The 15,885-nt window shown below is 50.2% G+C and overlaps 1 protein-coding gene across 1 annotated transcript; it reads left to right on the top strand.

Moving 5' to 3' along the window:
- The first annotated feature begins 4,686 nt into the window (after nt 1-4,686).
- Nucleotides 4,687-15,256, top strand: NDUFA11 (NADH:ubiquinone oxidoreductase subunit A11). Its single transcript, XM_038772985.1, has 4 exons — nt 4,687-4,811; nt 11,026-11,118; nt 12,514-12,636; nt 15,065-15,256. Exons 1-4 carry the CDS (start codon nt 4,715-4,717, stop codon nt 15,175-15,177), a joined length of 426 nt encoding a protein of 141 aa, XP_038628913.1. The 5' UTR covers nt 4,687-4,714; the 3' UTR covers nt 15,178-15,256.
- The last annotated feature ends 629 nt before the right edge of the window (nt 15,257-15,885 follow it).

Raw genomic sequence — 15,885 nt, 5'->3', positions numbered from 1 at the left:
GGGCTCACGGTCTTAATCCCCATTTTACAGATGAGGTAATGGAGGCACAGCGAAGTTAAGTGAGTTGCCCAACATCACACAGCAGACAAGTGGCAGACCTGGGATTAGAACCCTCGTCCTTCTGACTGCCAGGCCTGTGGTCTTTCCACTAGACCACACTGCTTTGCACTACTTATTGAGTTCCACTGCTCCCCAGATCATTTTTCCACAAAAACGTTCAGTCCAACAACCTCCGGCGGCTTCCCAGCCACCTCCACGTCAAACAGAAACTCCTTTAAAGCACTCAATCACCTTTCCCCCTCCTACCTTACCTCGCTGCTCTCCGACTACAACCCAAACAGCACACTCTACTCCTCTAATGCTAAGCTACTCAATGTTAACTTGATCTCCTCTTTCTCGCTGCTGATCCCTCGCCCACATCCCGCATCAGGCCCGTAATGCTCTCCCTCTTCATATCTGGCAGACGATCGCGCTCCCCACCTTCAAAGCCTTGTCGAAGGTGCATCTCCTCTGAGAGGACTTCCCCAACTAAGCCCTCATTTCCTCTTCTCCCACTCCCTTCTGTGTCACTCTGACAGACTTCAATACACTGGTGGATGCAGAAGGAAGGGGGAATGGGATGGAGAGATGAGGGCTTAGTTGGGGAAAGCTGCTTGGACCAGATGTGGTTTCAGCTGGGCTTTGAAGATAGGGAGAGCGGTGGTCTATCGGATATATCCAGCACTTTTCTAAGAGCTGGGGTAGACACGAGTTGATCAGATCGGACACAGTCTCTGTCCCATCCCCATTTTACAGTTGAGATAAACACACGAGTCCTAGGATAGGGGATGGTACAACTGGGAAGATGGGGGCTAACCAGGGAAGGCCTCTTGGAGGAGGGGGCTTTTAAAGAGGGCTGTGAGGGAGTGGGGGGCCGCAGGCAGAGTTTGGTGATGTGAACCTTGCAGTGGAAAGGTGTGACCAGTGGTCACTGGCAGGTGAATTGAGAGTGAGGGATAGGGAGGAGTTTTGCTTGAGAGAAGCAAATCAATCAGTAGTATTTTTTCTCTCAACTGTGTGCTCATCGTGGGCTGTCTGTGTCTGTTATATTGTGCTCTCCCAAGAGCTCAGTACAGTGCTCTGCACCAAGTGCTCAATAAATACGATTGATTGATTGGGCACCTACTGTCTGCGGAGCACTGCAAATAAGCACTTGGGAGAGTGTAATGCAACAAATAGACATGATCCCTGCCCTCGAGGAGTTTTCAATTTAGTGGAGGTGATAGATATTAAAATAAATTACAGATAAGGGGAAGTGAGACTATAAAGAAACGTACAAAACGCTCCAAGGGTGTGAATGCCCAAGTATTTAAGTGGCATAAAATTTCTAAAGTGGCAGTGGCCGGAGGATAAAGTGGGAATGTTAAAAGCTAATCAGAGAAGGCCTCCTGGTGGAGATGTGATTCCAGAAGGGCTTTGAAAATGGGGCTTAGGTAATGGACTTGAGAAATGAAGAGGATGGTGGTGTTGTCAACTGTGATGAAAAAGTTAAGTGGAGGATGGGATTTTGGAGGGGCAGATAAGGAATTCAGTTTTGGACATGGTAAACTCACGGTGGTGATGGGATATCCATGTGAAGGTGTTCTGGAGGTAAGAGAAAGTGCCAGGATGCCGAGGAGATGAGAAGTCGGGGTAGTGCGATAGATCTGAGAGTCAACCGCATAGAGGTGGTAGTTAAAACTATGGAAGCCAATGGGCTCTTCAAAGGTATATACATTGAGATGCTAAAAAGTCCCAGACAGTGCCATGAAAGATACCCGCAGTTGGGTGGAAGGCAAAGGAAGAGCCAGCAAAAGAGCCTGAGAAACATTGTTTACAGGTAAGAGGGGAACCAGGAAAGAACTGTGTCAAAACTATCAATTAGGTGGTGTTTCAGGAGGAGGGAGGAGGGAGTGATCCAGTGTTGAAGGCAGTTGAGACTGAAAGGTCTAGAAGGATTAGGACAGAGTTGAATCCATTCAATTTAGCAAGACGGAGGTCATTGATAACTACGGAAAGAGCAGCTTCAGAGGAGTGAAGGGGGCAGAGTTGGAGGAGAGGGAAAGGCAGCTGGTGTAGACACATCCAATTGAGGTGTTTGAACCGGAATGAGAGGAGGGTGATGGGGCAGTAACTAAATGGTGCAGTTGTGTCCACAGAATGATTTTTGAGGATGGGGAAGATAGGGAGTGTCTGAAGGTCAAGGGAAGGAACCATCTGAGACTGAGTGGTTGAAGGCGACAGGCAGGGTGGGAAGAAGTGTAGGCCCAAATGTTTTTTGCAGATGAGAGAGGGTCAGAGGTGCAGGTGGAGAGGGAAAGCAAATAGCAAAAGCGGGAGTTTTTCCCTACTTCAAAATCTATTTTTGTGAATGAGCTACACGAAAACAGGAAACAGAACAGAAAACTCTAATAAATGGGTATGCTTGGTACATGACATGCAATTTTGAGAAAGTAACAGGGCCTTGGAAGAGATGGGGTGACAAACCCACCACTTGCTACCTGGGGCAGCAGTAGCACTGGCCCGGGTGTCAGAAGGACCTGGGTTCTAACCCTGCCCCGCCACTTGTCTTCTGTGTGACCTTGGGCAAGTCACTTCACGTAATTCTCTGGGCCTCAGTTCCCTCCTCTGTAATAGGGGGATTAAGACCGTGAGCCTCATGTGCTGCAGGTACTGTGTGCAACCTGATCATCTTACATCCACCCCAGCGCTCAGAACAGTGCTTGATGTATAATAAGCTCTTAGTGAATACCGTCGTTATTATTATTATTCTTATGTGCTGGGGGACTTGAGGCAAGTCACTTCACTTCTCTGCGCCTCAGTTCCCTCATCTGTTGGGTAGGGGCTCTATCAGGCAGAAACTCCTCACCCTGGGCTTCAAGGCTGTCCATCACCTCGCCCCCTCCTACCTCACCTCCCTTCTCTCCTTCTACAGCCCAGTCCGCACCCTCCGCTCCTCTGCCGCTAACCTCCTCACCGTGCCTCGTTCTCGCCTGTCCCGCCATCGACCCCCGGCCCACGTCATCCCCTGGGCCTGGAATGCCCTCCCTCTGCCCATCCGCCAAGCTAGCTCTCTTCCTCCCTTCAAGGCCCTGCTGAGAGCTCACCTCCTCCAGGAGGCCTTCCCAGACTGAGCCCCTTCCTTCCTCTCCCCCTCATCCCCCTCTCCATCCCCCCATCTTACCTCCTTCCCTTCCCCACTGCACCTGTATATATGTATATATGTTTGTACATATTTATTACTCTTTTTATTTATTTATTTTACTTGTCCATATCTATTTAGAGAAGCAGCGTGGCTCAGTGGAAAGAGCCCGGGCTTTGGAGTCAGAGGTCATGGGTTCAAATCCCGGCTCCGCCAATTGTCAGCTGGGTGACTTTGGGCAAGTAACTGCACTTCAGTGCAGACAGTGGAGTCTTCTAAATGTCCACTTTCTCAAGGTGTGAATCAATCAATCAATCAATCATATTTATTGAGCACTTACTGTGTGCAGAGCCCTGGACTAAGCACTTGGGAAGTCCAAGTTGGCAACATATAGAGACAGTCCCTACCCAACAGTGGGCTCACAGTCTAAAAGGGGGAGACAGAGAACAAAACCAAACATACTAACAAAATAAATAGAATAGATATGTACAGGTAAAATAAATAGAGTAATAAATATGTACAAACGTATATACACATATACAGGTGCTGTGGGGATGGGAAGGAGGTAAGATGGGGGGATGGAGAGGGGGACGAGGGGGAGAGGAAGGGTGTGAATGAGAGTGTGTGAGAGAGAGCGGGTGAGTGTGTGAGGGTGTCTCTGTGTGTGTGTGTGTGTGTGTGTGTGTGTGTGTGTGTGTGTGTGTGTGTGAGAGAGAGAGAGAGAGAGAGAGAGAGCGAGAGATAGAAGGAAGAGTGTGCGTGTCCATACACATTAAGCACAATCATACTGGTGGCAGGACTGTCTAGAGGGCATCATCATCAATCGTATTTAAATTCTATCATCATCAATCGTGTTTATTGAGCGCTTACTGTGTGCAGAGCACTGTACTAAGCGCTTGGGAAGTCCAAGTTGGCAACATATAGAGACAGTCCCTACCCAACAGTGGGCTCACAGTCGAAAAGGCCATTCAGGCCATCACATTCGGCCTCCCCGTCTCCACCTTTTTCAGACTGCGGACGAAAGTATCATTTTCTGCCCCTCCCCCTACTCGTATTGCTCCACATTCGGCCGGCCGGCTCATTTGACATCCTTCTCTTTTCGACTGTGAGCCCACTGTTGGGTAGGGACTGTCTCTAGATGTTGCCAACTTGTACTTCCCAAGCGCTTAGTCCAGTGCTCTGCACACAGGAAGCGCTCAGTAAATACGATTGATGATGATGATGATATGTTGCCAACTTGGACCTCCCAAGCGCTTAGTCCAGTGCTCTGCACGCAGGAAGCGCTCAATAAATACGATTGATTGATTGATCTGTAGAATGGACAGTAAGATTGTGAGCCCCACGTGGGTCAGGGACTGTGTCCAACCTCCTCACTCTGTCACTACCCCAGCATTTGGCCCCGCGATTAACAAAGGCCAGAAAAAAAAAATGGCTCCGGCCCCGCCTCCCTTTTGTCCGTGTCCGTGCCGTTTCGCTCAATAAAGTTGCGTGCAGAGGGCGCGCGCGCGCCTCTCGCGAGATTTCTTGCTGTCCTTGGCCCACCAAGGAGCCGTAATGGCGTCCAGATTAGTGAGGGAATATTGGGACATCCCGGACGGCACCGACTGTCATCGCAAGGCTTATGTCACCACCAAGATGGGCAGTGGCATCGGTGAGGAGGCGGGGGAGAAGGTGTGGGTGAGGGGGAGAGGGGACGGGGGGGGTCACTGCCTCATCATCATCAATCGTATTTATTGAGCGCTTACTGTGTGCAGTAAACTGAGAGCTCTCAGGCCCTGCTGAGAGCTCACCTCCTCCAGGAGGCCTTCCCAGACTGAGCCCCTTCCTTCCTCTCCCCCTCGTCCCCCTCTCCATCCCCCCATCTTACCTCCTTCCCTTCCCCACAGCACCTGTATATATGTATATATATTTGTGCATATTTATTACTCTATTATACTTGTACATATCTATCCTATTTATTTGATTTTGTGAGTATGTTTGGTTTTGTTCTCTGTCTCCCCCTTTTAGACTGTGAGCCCACTGTTGGGTAGGGACTGTCTCCAGATGTTGCCAATTTGGACTTCCCAAGCGCTTAGTACAGTGCTCTGCACATAGTAAGCGCTCAATAAATATGATTGATTGATTGAAGAACACTGTACTAAGCGCTTGGGAAGTACAAAGGTCGCAAGGGACGGCTGCTGCTGCTTCGGCCTGTTTTTTTTTAATGGCATTTATTAAGCGCTTACTATGTGCAGAGCGCTGTTCTAAGCGCTGGGGAGGTTACAAGGTGATCCGGTTGGCCCCCGGGGGGCTCACAGTCTTAGTCCCCATTTTCCAGATGAGGGAACTGAGGCCCAGTGAAGTGACTTGCCCAGAGTCACACAGCTGACCGTTGGGTTGAAGGAGAAGCTCAATCATCATCATCATCAATCGTATTTATTGAGCGCTTACTATGTGCAGAGCACTGTACTAAGCGCTTGGGAAGTACAAATTGGCAACATCTAGAGACAGTCCCTACCCAACAGTGGGCTCACAGTCTAAAAGAGAAGGATGTCAAATGAGCCGGCCGGCCGAATGTGGAGCAATACGAGTAGGGGGAGGGGCAGAAAATGATACTGTCGTCCGCAGTCTGAAAAAGGTGGAGACGGGGAGGCCGAATGTGATGGCCTGAATGGCCTTTTCGACTGTGAGCCCACTGTTGGGTAGGGACTGTCTCTATATGTTGCCAACTTGGACTTCCCAAGTGCTTAGTCCAGTGCTCTGCACACAGTAAGCGCTCAATAAACACGGTTGATGATGATAAAATTTAAATACGATTGATGATGATGCCCTCTAGACAGTCCTGCCACCAGTATGATTGTGCTTAATGCGTATGGACACGCACACTCTTCCTTCTATCTCTCGCTCTCTCATACACACAGAGACACCCTCACACACTCGCCCGCTGTCTCACACACTCTCATTCACACCCTTCCTCTCCCCCTCATCCCCCTCTCCATCCCCCCCATCTTACCTCCTTCCTGTCCCCACAACACCTGTATTTATGTATATATGTTTGTACATATTTATTACTCTGTTTTACCTGTACATATGTATTCTATTTATTTTATTTTGTTAGTATGTTTGGTTTTGTTCTCTGTCTCCCCCTTTTAGACTGTGAGCCCACTGTTGGGTAGGGACTGTCTCTATATATTGCCAACTTGGACTTCCCAAGCTCTTAGTACAGTGCTCTGCACACAGTAAGCACTCAACAAATACAATTGATTGATTGATTGATTGATTCACACCTTGAGAAAGTGGACATTTAGAAGACTCCACTGTCCGGGAGATTGGAACTGTAGAGGAGGGGAAGAGATGCTTAAATCCTGCCGTCTGACCTTGGGGTAGGGTAGGCCATGCTAAGATCAGAAGTGGGACCTGAGGGTCTCGTGTTCTGCTGTTTCCCGAATGTCTGAATTAGAGGCGGCCGTTTTTAGTATGCTTTCTGCTCAGAGACCACTGCTGCAGAAGAGAAGAGATGCCTGAACTCCAGTTGCTAAATTAACCTATTTATAGGTTGCCTCTGTCTGGCTTCCTTTTTTTCCTTTATCGTGGGAATGGGATTTCAGGAGATCCCACCTTTTCTCCCATTTCAGGTTCGGGAACAGTTCCTACATGTAGTCCGTTGTTCCCTTCCAGTGTCAGCATGACATCTGGCATATTCAGGCCAACTTTCAAGAAATAATAATGATGGCATTTGTTAAGCGCTTACTATGTGCAAAGCGCTGGATACAAGGTGATCAGGTTGTCTCACGTGGGGCTCACAGTCTTAATCCCCATATTACAGATGAGGGAACTGAGGCACAGAGAAGTTAAGTGACTTGCCTAAAATCACACAGCTGACAAGTGGCAGAGCCGGGATTAGAACCCACGACCTCTGACTCCCAAGCCTGTGCTCTTTCCACAGAGCCACACTGCTTCTCTAAAATGGTATTTGTTAAGTGTGTACTATGTGCCAGGTGCTGTACTAAGCACTGGGATGGATACAAGCAAATCAGGTCGGACACAGACCTTGACCCATGTGGGGCTCACAGTCGCAATCCCCATTTTACAGATGAGGTAACTGAGGCACAGAGAAGTTAAGTGACTTGCCCAAGGTCGCACAGCAGACAAGGGGTGAAGCCGGGATTAGAGCCCACAACTCCCAGGCCTGTGCTCTATCCACTAGGCCATGCTACCTCTCTACTTCTATACTACTAGAAGTATAGCTTCTACTTCTCATACAAGCAATGTATGCATGTACACACACACACACACAAATTAGTATGTCAGTCATATTTATTGAGCACTTACTGTGTGCAGAGCATTGTACTAAGGGGCTGAGAGAGTACAATATAACAATAAATGGGCACATTCCCTGCCCACAACAATTTTACAGTCTAGATGGGGAGATGGAGGTCTGCCCATCTTAGTTTGTCTCCCAGATCTGGCAACTTGGAGTAACACAGAGGGGGAGTTGTGGGGGCGGGGGTGATGTAGATGCACTGAAAAATAAGGGGAGAATGGAAGGAGGTTGGTGGAGAGATTGGAAAGGGGCAAGGAGACAGCGTGGAGATCTGGGCCAGAGTGGAAATAGGGCACAATGATGCGAAAACCGCATGAAGCCATCAGCTAGTGGTTCTGTAATATCATAGTGGCCAGTGCTGCGTGCAGTTATAATACTAATAATAACCGTGGTACTTGTTAAGCGCTGTTCTACGTGCTGGAATAGATACATGTTAAGTTGGACACAGTCCCTGTCCCACATGGAGTTCACACTCTTATTTGGCCTGAGAACTTTGTTCATTCCTATCTCAGTCAACCAGTTGTCCGGTGTGTGACCTTGGGTAAAGCACTTCACTTCTCTGAGCCTCAGTTGCCTCATCTGTAAAGTGGGGATTGAGACGGCGAGCCCCACGTGTGACGAGGACCGTGTCCAACCCTATTTGCATGCATCCACCCCAGCGCTGAATACAGTGCCTGGAATGTAGTGAGCGCTTAAAAAATACCACAATCATTATTATTATTGTTTCTTGCTTACCATTTGGCGAGCACCATACTAAGCTCGTGAGAGAATCCAGTATAACAGAGTTGATGGTCAGGTTCCCTGCCCGTGAGGAGCTTACAGTCTAGATGGGGAGAGAGCCAATAAAATAAATTGCGGCTATGTACGGAAGTGCCGTGGGGCTGAGGGTGGGGGGGATATCAAGGGCTTGAAAGGTGCGGATATTGTAGTAATACAGTAATCAATGAACAGTCCTTTGCCGTTCATAATAAATGCTGGTTAAATCTTATTACTGTCAACATCACTGAGGCTGATCAAGTACCTACTGTGTACCAGGCCCTGTGGGGAAAATATACAAAAGCAATAGGACACAATCCCTGCCCTTGAGGTTAGGGTCTGCCTCACATTCCAGCTGAGCAGCACAACACTCCCAACGTGCTCCTATGAGGAGCAGATAAATAACCCTTAGAGCCCTGCATACACTGAGCTAAGCCCATGGATTCCAAGTTGACAGAGCTTGGTCAGATGGCACCCAGCTGGAGTCTTATCAGCTCTAGATTCAGGCAGAAAGGGCCAGCCAGCCGAGCATAGCGTCTTTGACGCTGGTCCCCGAGGATGCTTGGCAGAATAGCGTGATGGTTGGTCCACCTTGATCTTTGAACAGGCTGAACCTTTTCTCCCCAGTACCCCAATAATAATAATAATTATGGTATTCGTTAAGTGCTTACTATGTGCCAAGCGCTGGGGTAGATACAAGCTAATCGGGTTGTCCAATTTAGGGCTCACAGTCTGTAATCCCCATTTTACGGATGAGGTAGCTGAGGCACAGAGCGGTTAAGTGGCTTGCCCGAGGTCACACAGCAGACAAGTGGCAGAGCGGGATTAGAACCCATGTCCTCTGACTCCCAACCAAGCCTGTGCTCTTTCAGAGAAGCAGCGTGGCTCAGTGGAGAAGAGCACGGGCTTTGGAGTGAGAGGTCATGGGTTCAAGCCCCGGCTCCGCCAATTGTCAGCCGTTTGACTTTGGGCAAGTCACTTAACTTCTCTGTGCCTCAGTTACCTCATCTGTAAAATGGGGATTGAGACTGTGAGCCCCACGTGGGACAACCTGATCACCTTGTAACCTCCCCAGCGCTTAGAACGGTGCTTTGCACATAGTAAGCGCTTAATAAATGCCATCATTATTATTATTATTATTTCCACTAAGCCATGCTACTACCGATTTACTGTCCCTAACTTTAGAGAAATCCTTCTCGACTGTATGCTTGTTTTCATTCCGCGTGAATTGTTGTGGTAATGAGTTCCTATGCTTACTACCCGCTGGGTGAAGAGGTCTGTCTTTTGGTTAGTAAATTTAAATTTGATCTGTTTGATCTCAGGTTTTAATGGGAATCTGGATTAGGAGTGGGAATTGAGCATGCTTGCTGCAAAGACTCGAGTTCATTCATTCATTCAATCGTATTGAGCACTTACTGTGTGCCGAGCACTGTACTAAGCGCTTGGGAAGTACAAGTTGGCAACGTATAGAGACAGTCCCTACCCAACAACGGGCTCACAGTCTAGAGTTCTTTTACATGGGGTGTAGTAAAAGGTAGAGCTCAGCACAGGCCAGAACGACAGGGTTTCCCACCACCCCTCAAACAGAGCCAGGCCAGTACTTGATTCATTCTTTCGTTCAGATCTAGCTGGGCCTGACCTGACTTCTGGGAGGACTGGATGAGGAGAGGGAGAGAGGTGGGAAAGGAGGTGGGGATTCAGCCCAGCCTGGCACATGTATGGCAGACATCTCCACGACCATCGGGTGGGCCAGGGACCATCCTCTCCCACAGCTAAAGGAGGCCAGACTCGATGGGGAAGTGTGGGACAGAACGTGCCCATCCCACATTTTTCTGTGGCTGGGCCCGTGCAGGCTGAGGTAGGAGAGGATGAGCGTGGTGATACTGTAGGTGAGGATGGGTTGATTTTGGTCCTGACTGTTTTGCCCGGTCAATCTGGCGGCATCGATTCCCTTTGTGACTGAGGCAGAGGTATGGTTGGAAACTGACTCTTTGGAACAAATCAGGAAGCATGGCAATGTGGTCTCAAGAGAGCGGGTGGCTGATGTGTTCAAAGCAGGCGGTTTACACCCCACCCTGTTTCTGAAATTTGGAATTGGCCCTCCCACAGGGACGTGGGCACGTTCTGAGAGGCTCAGGAAGACTGGAGCTGGGTGAATATGGGCTGGGTGATTCTCGCGCATTAGCCGCGACCCCTCTCCCTCCCAACCAGGCTCTAAGGTCTGCCGTGGTGCCAGAAAGGAGTGCCTCATTCTCCTCACTGTGCCTCGTTCTCACCTGTCCCGCCGTCGACCCCCAGCCCACGTCCTCCCCCTGGCCTGGAATGCCCTCCCTCCGCACATCCGGCAAGCTAGCTCTCTTCCTCCCTTCAAAGCCCTACTGAGAGCTCACCTCCTCCAGGAGGCCTTCCCAGACTATGCCTCCTCCTTCCTCTCCCCCTCCCCATCCCCCTCGCCTTACCTCCTTCCCCTCCCCACAGCTCCTGTATGTATGTTTGTACATATTACTCTATTTTACTTGCACATATTTACTATTCATTTTATTTTGTTAATACGTTTTGTTTTGTTGTCTGTCTCCCCCTTCTAGACTGTGAGCCGCTGTTGGGTACGGACCGTCTCTATATGTTGCCAACTTGTACTTCCTAAGCGCTTAGTACAGTGCACTGCACACAGTAAGCGCTCAATAAATACGATTGAATGAATGAATGAGGATTTTGGGGTGGTGTGGAAGAGGGTCAAGCGTTCCTGGGACGAAAATCTTTTGTAAACTTTGGACTAACCTCCAGACAACCATCTCTCCTCTCACAGGCTTGATTGCCTCGGCTTACAACCTTGTATTTTATCCACCTGAGTCGCTCATCGAAGGAATGCAGAGGGCAGGGAAATACACATTTACCATGGGTAAGAAAATGACATTCTACTGCATGTTTCATAAAGCTAGCTTTTGGGTTTGTGAGATCTGTTTTAAGAGCTCCCTGTCAAGAGGAGGTGGGAGAGGAGGGTGCCAGTGCTGCTCGTAGGGACTAAAGGGGTCACCTACCAGCTCTAAGCACCAACTCTCCGGGGGCAATGGGGCTCTGCCCCCATAGCTCTCTGGGCAGGTAGCTGTAGCTAGCCCACCTTGCTCCTTGGAGCTGGAACGGAGCCAGAGTTGGAGCCCAGATGTTGTCTTAATGTTGACAGGTCATGACCGGGCCTGGGTCTGGAGCTGGGTCCAAGTTTGTGTCCCCTTGTGCCCTGTGGGGGTGAGGTGATGGCCAACCTGGGGCGTCTGCCGAGGTCACGGAGCCAGATGGGTTCTGCCGCCACAGTGCAAGTAGCAGTGGCTCTGGCTCCGTTGTTGCTCGTGTGACGGCAGTGGCCGTGGCTTGCCAGTGCCATGGATGCTGCCACCACCCCCACCTCATCCCCAGTGAGTCCCCCAAGCCGCTCGTGTGGGCCAGGCGTCCTTTCGGGATGCCGGGAGCAAGAGGGCCCGGCCTTGGAGCCTGGTAAGGATGAGGAAGGTGGCGGCTGAGGAGACGGCCCAACAGGAAGGGTGGTCAGTACCTATGCCACATTCTCTTCCCCCGCTCTTTCTCTTTCATTCTCTTTCACCTCTGCCTACCTTCTTCCTCCGCTCCTAATCGGTAGTACTTGGGTTTTGCAGTACTAACCTTTCCTCCCCTCCCTTTTCTCTCTTCCCCTGGAACTCACAGTCTTGTGAGGGAGGGAGATGTGACCATTTTAGACCCATTTTACAGATGAGGAAATCAAGGCCCAGGGAAGTTAAGTGACTTGCCCGAGAGAAGCAGCGTGGCCTAGTGGAAGGAGTCAGAGAACCTTGGGCAACTTGCCCAAGGCCTCAGTTTCCTCAACTGTAAAATGAGGATTCAATACCTGTACCCCCTCCTACTCAGACTGTGAGCCCCTTGTGGGATAGGGACTGTCTCCAACCTGAATAACTTGTACCTATCCCTGCGCTTAAGAACAGTACTTGACACGCAGTAAGCGCTTACAGTTGCCACAGTGATCATAATAATAAGTGGTCGACCCAACTAGAACCCAGGTCTTCTGATTCCCAGTCCCATGCTTTTCACACTAGGCCACCTACTGTCCACGAATCTGCCTCCTCACACCACTAGGTTTTCCCTCTGACATCCCCAGCATTCTCTCTAGAGGCCTGTTGGATCACCACTTCCTGATTTTATCCAAACTTTTCTTGAAGCTTTTGACTCTCTTCATATTTCCTCCCTGTGCGCCTTCCCTTGAGCCAGAATTTCATATGTTTCCTCTCCTTTCTTATTCCCACTACAGCTGCAGTCGGTGCAATGTTCGGCATCACTTCCTGTATCAGTGCCCAGGTCCGGGAGAAACCAGATGACCCCCTAAACTACTTCTTTGGCGGTTGTGCTGCAGGACTGACCTTCGGAGTGCGAAGTAAGCCCTGGCCGGCCCTGCCGCTGGTTCTCAGTGGTCGTACTTAGATAGCATTGTGGTAGCAGCACGGACCTGAGGCATTGCCATCTGAGGGATGGAACTTTGGACTTGGAAGTGTGTTGGGTGGCCAGGGGAGCGGGGTGGGGGGGGGGACACGCTCCTGGTTCTAATCCCACCTCAATCTGCTAGCATGTCCTTGGGTAAATCACTGTCCCATCTCTGGTCTTTGGCCACATCGGTCCCCAAAAAGGTGACATTGAGTAAGAGCACCCCACTCTCCCGCTTCACGGCACTAAATCAATGTGTGAATGTTGGGATGCCTCTGAACGCGAGCGGCACCATTCTCTCCATTTTCAAGATGTCCCCTCAGCCCCCACCCCCCCTCCATTTATCCCTAATTCTGTCCTCAGCTTTACCCAAAGATGGAATTATCCCCTTACTCCCCAGCCCCTTCCAAGTTAGCGGGCAGAAGACATAGCTGCCCTGGTTTTTCCCCATCTGCTCCAGCCCGGCCAAACCAGTTTAATTTCAGTCCGTGGGAAGATCCTCGATCAAGTCCTCAAACAATCAATTTGCTCCTCCCCTAGAAGAGCACAAGATACCGAGGAGCCTTCAGCGTGGCTCTGTGAAGATAACTCGTCTGAGCCTGATTTAATTTCTTCTTTGATTAGCCTGACAACCAGGTAGCCACAGCTGAAGCAGGCCATGTAATCTTGCTAGACTTGGCTTTCGATTCCTTCCCAAGTGCTGCCATTTTCAGTGATCGGCTAGGAAGGTAGAGTCTAGACTGGTGTTTCTCAGATGTGACCACCCTGGAGAATGCAGGCCCTCGGGGGTTCTTGGACAGCCTCAGAGAAACACGGATCGAGAATAAGATGCAAACAAATGAGGTAGCGGGTATGTTTTAGGTACCACGAATATGGGGGCTTCTGGTTTTCTTTATAGTGATCTATTTGCAGCCACAGCAGAGTTTTTGCTGAAAACCACTGGACTAAATGATGCTACTGTTAAGCAGGTATTGAGATGGCTCGAAGTTTTCCCCAGTAGATAGTTCTCAATACCTCAGTGTCTCCTCTTCCATACATCCTTCCCACTGAACCAAATAGCACTGGTTTCTTTAACATTTCTTCCTACAGAAGAAGTCTTTCGTGTGAGATTAGTCATCACTGTTACCCATCAAATTGGCCTTTTGGCCATTTCTCTGTCACAGCTCTCTGGGCTCCCTCCCGTCCCTCCTCAGCGGCCAGAACCTTCTTCCCATCACTTTTCTAAGTGTGGGAAGGGTGCCTTGAACCTTTATCTCTCTCTCTTTCTCTCTCCTCTCTTGGCCACTGTCCGAACATCAGGGTGCACACAAACCCTTCCTGAAGCTAATGGGGACACGATTCCGCCGCTTGGAGAAACAGCACGGTGTCTGTCCTCTTTGTCTCCCACCTTGATGGGAGCATTTCATCTTGTGAGGTGCTCCGTGGTACTTATTGGCTGTTTCTCTCAGCTCCCTTGTTGGGGAGGTGGGTTCCAGCCTCCCCATTCCACAGAAGAAGCAGCTGCAGCACCAAAAGGTTAAGTGATTTGCCCAAAGTTATTCCGAGACAGTGGCTGCAGCAGTTCCCAATCCCAGAGGTCACCAGGCTCAGAGCTAGAGCCTTGATTTTGGATCCATTTTCTGTCCCCCTGGACTGCTTTGGGGGACTTCCATGCCAACCGACTAGCTTGTGGCAGGAACGTCAGAAGTGTCTCCCCAGCTGTCTAGCCCCGTGCAGTACTTTATTAGACACAGAGACATGCTGGGGGATGGCCCCATCCTATGCACTCAAGACTGGGTGGGGGGCTCTGGGGCCTCCCCTCATAGGAGCTCACTCGGGCATAGAACAAACTATTTAAGGAGTCTGCGGGCATCCGGGTCCAGAACCAAACTTCGGGTTAAGCCTCGAGGGGCCACAAATCCCCTCTGGGCTTGAGTTAAGGGATGGGGTGCCCAGTGACCCAAGACCAATGGACTCCCAGCTAGACCACCGCTCCCCCATTCCCCCAGTGGTTGATTGAGTTGCTGTGTCAGGGGCTCCAGCTGGAGAGGGGCCGCAGAACCCTGTAGGGCCTGGTTGGGCCAACACTGAGGCAAACTCAGTCGGGGGGGTGATTTTCCCCTGGGCCACCAGGGCTACGGTGGAAGGCCCCTGCGAAAAGCAAGCCCAAACTAACTTCAAGTTTGGCCTGGGCTTGTTTCTGGGCCAGTCAGCCTCCGCGATGCCCCAGTGGCCTCCGATCTGCCCACTCTGCAGTCTTAGATGGCGCGGTTAGACATTCACCCGGCCCATTAGAACCCAGGAGACGTGAGTCCTGAAACGGGGGAATGTCTCGCTTTGTGGTTTCTCGGGCAATTTGCATTCTGCGCCCAAGTCTGATCCTCTCCTTTGATGTCTTCCAGCTCACAATTACATGACCGGCGCGTCAGCCTGTATGTACCTGGGGGTGGCAGCAGCACTGTTGAAGATGGGCAAGCTGGAGGGCTGGCAGATAGGGGGACCTCCCCGACTCTAAATGGAAAGAAGAAAGGAACCCTAAAATTGCCTTGCCCTGCTCTAATAAATAAAGCTGTCCGTGGTTTGTTTAACAGCGAGTCTCTTCCCTGATCCGCCTGGTTCTTTTTTTTGCCTTCCGCCGCAGATAACCCATCGGTGAAAGTGTCCGTCTGTGTGGTCGGTGCTCTCTCGTGGAGGTGGGCAGAGGACTCGAACACCCCTCGCCCAAGTAAGAGGCAGATGCAAGTAACCTGCCTCAGTTCAAACTTCCAGGGGGCTTTTTGTGTCAGTCCTGGATTCAATTCTCCTTCGCTGTGACACACAGGCAAGCCGCTTAAACGTCCCCGTATCTTCTCCCTCACCGGTGAAAAGGGGACAGTAACGTGGGGTCTTCATCACCATCATCATCGGTGGTATTTACCGAGCGCTTACTATGTGCAGAGAACTGTACTAAGCGCTTGGGAGAGTACAATACAACGGAGTTGGCAAATCACTACAGGAACCAAATAACTGTAAAGCACTTACTCTTTAATTGCTTCATCAGTGCTGAGAGAGCCAGATATTCTAGTTTAGGGTGAAAGAGATTAAGGTTGAAGATCTTTGGCCAATTATGACTGGGGAAGTCTGCTTTGCTGTTGCACTGAGCATGCTAATAGCACTGCTGCCATGGGGGCCAGGTGGGGAGGGGGTTGGGAAATCTTTTAGGAAGCCTCAGTCGAGGTTCTTG

This window comes from Tachyglossus aculeatus, chromosome X1, assembly GCF_015852505.1.
Source record: "Tachyglossus aculeatus isolate mTacAcu1 chromosome X1, mTacAcu1.pri, whole genome shotgun sequence".
Taxonomy (NCBI): Eukaryota; Metazoa; Chordata; class Mammalia; order Monotremata; family Tachyglossidae; genus Tachyglossus; species Tachyglossus aculeatus.
Note: the sequence above shows the minus strand (reverse complement) of the source record. Positions and strands in the feature narration are given on the sequence as shown.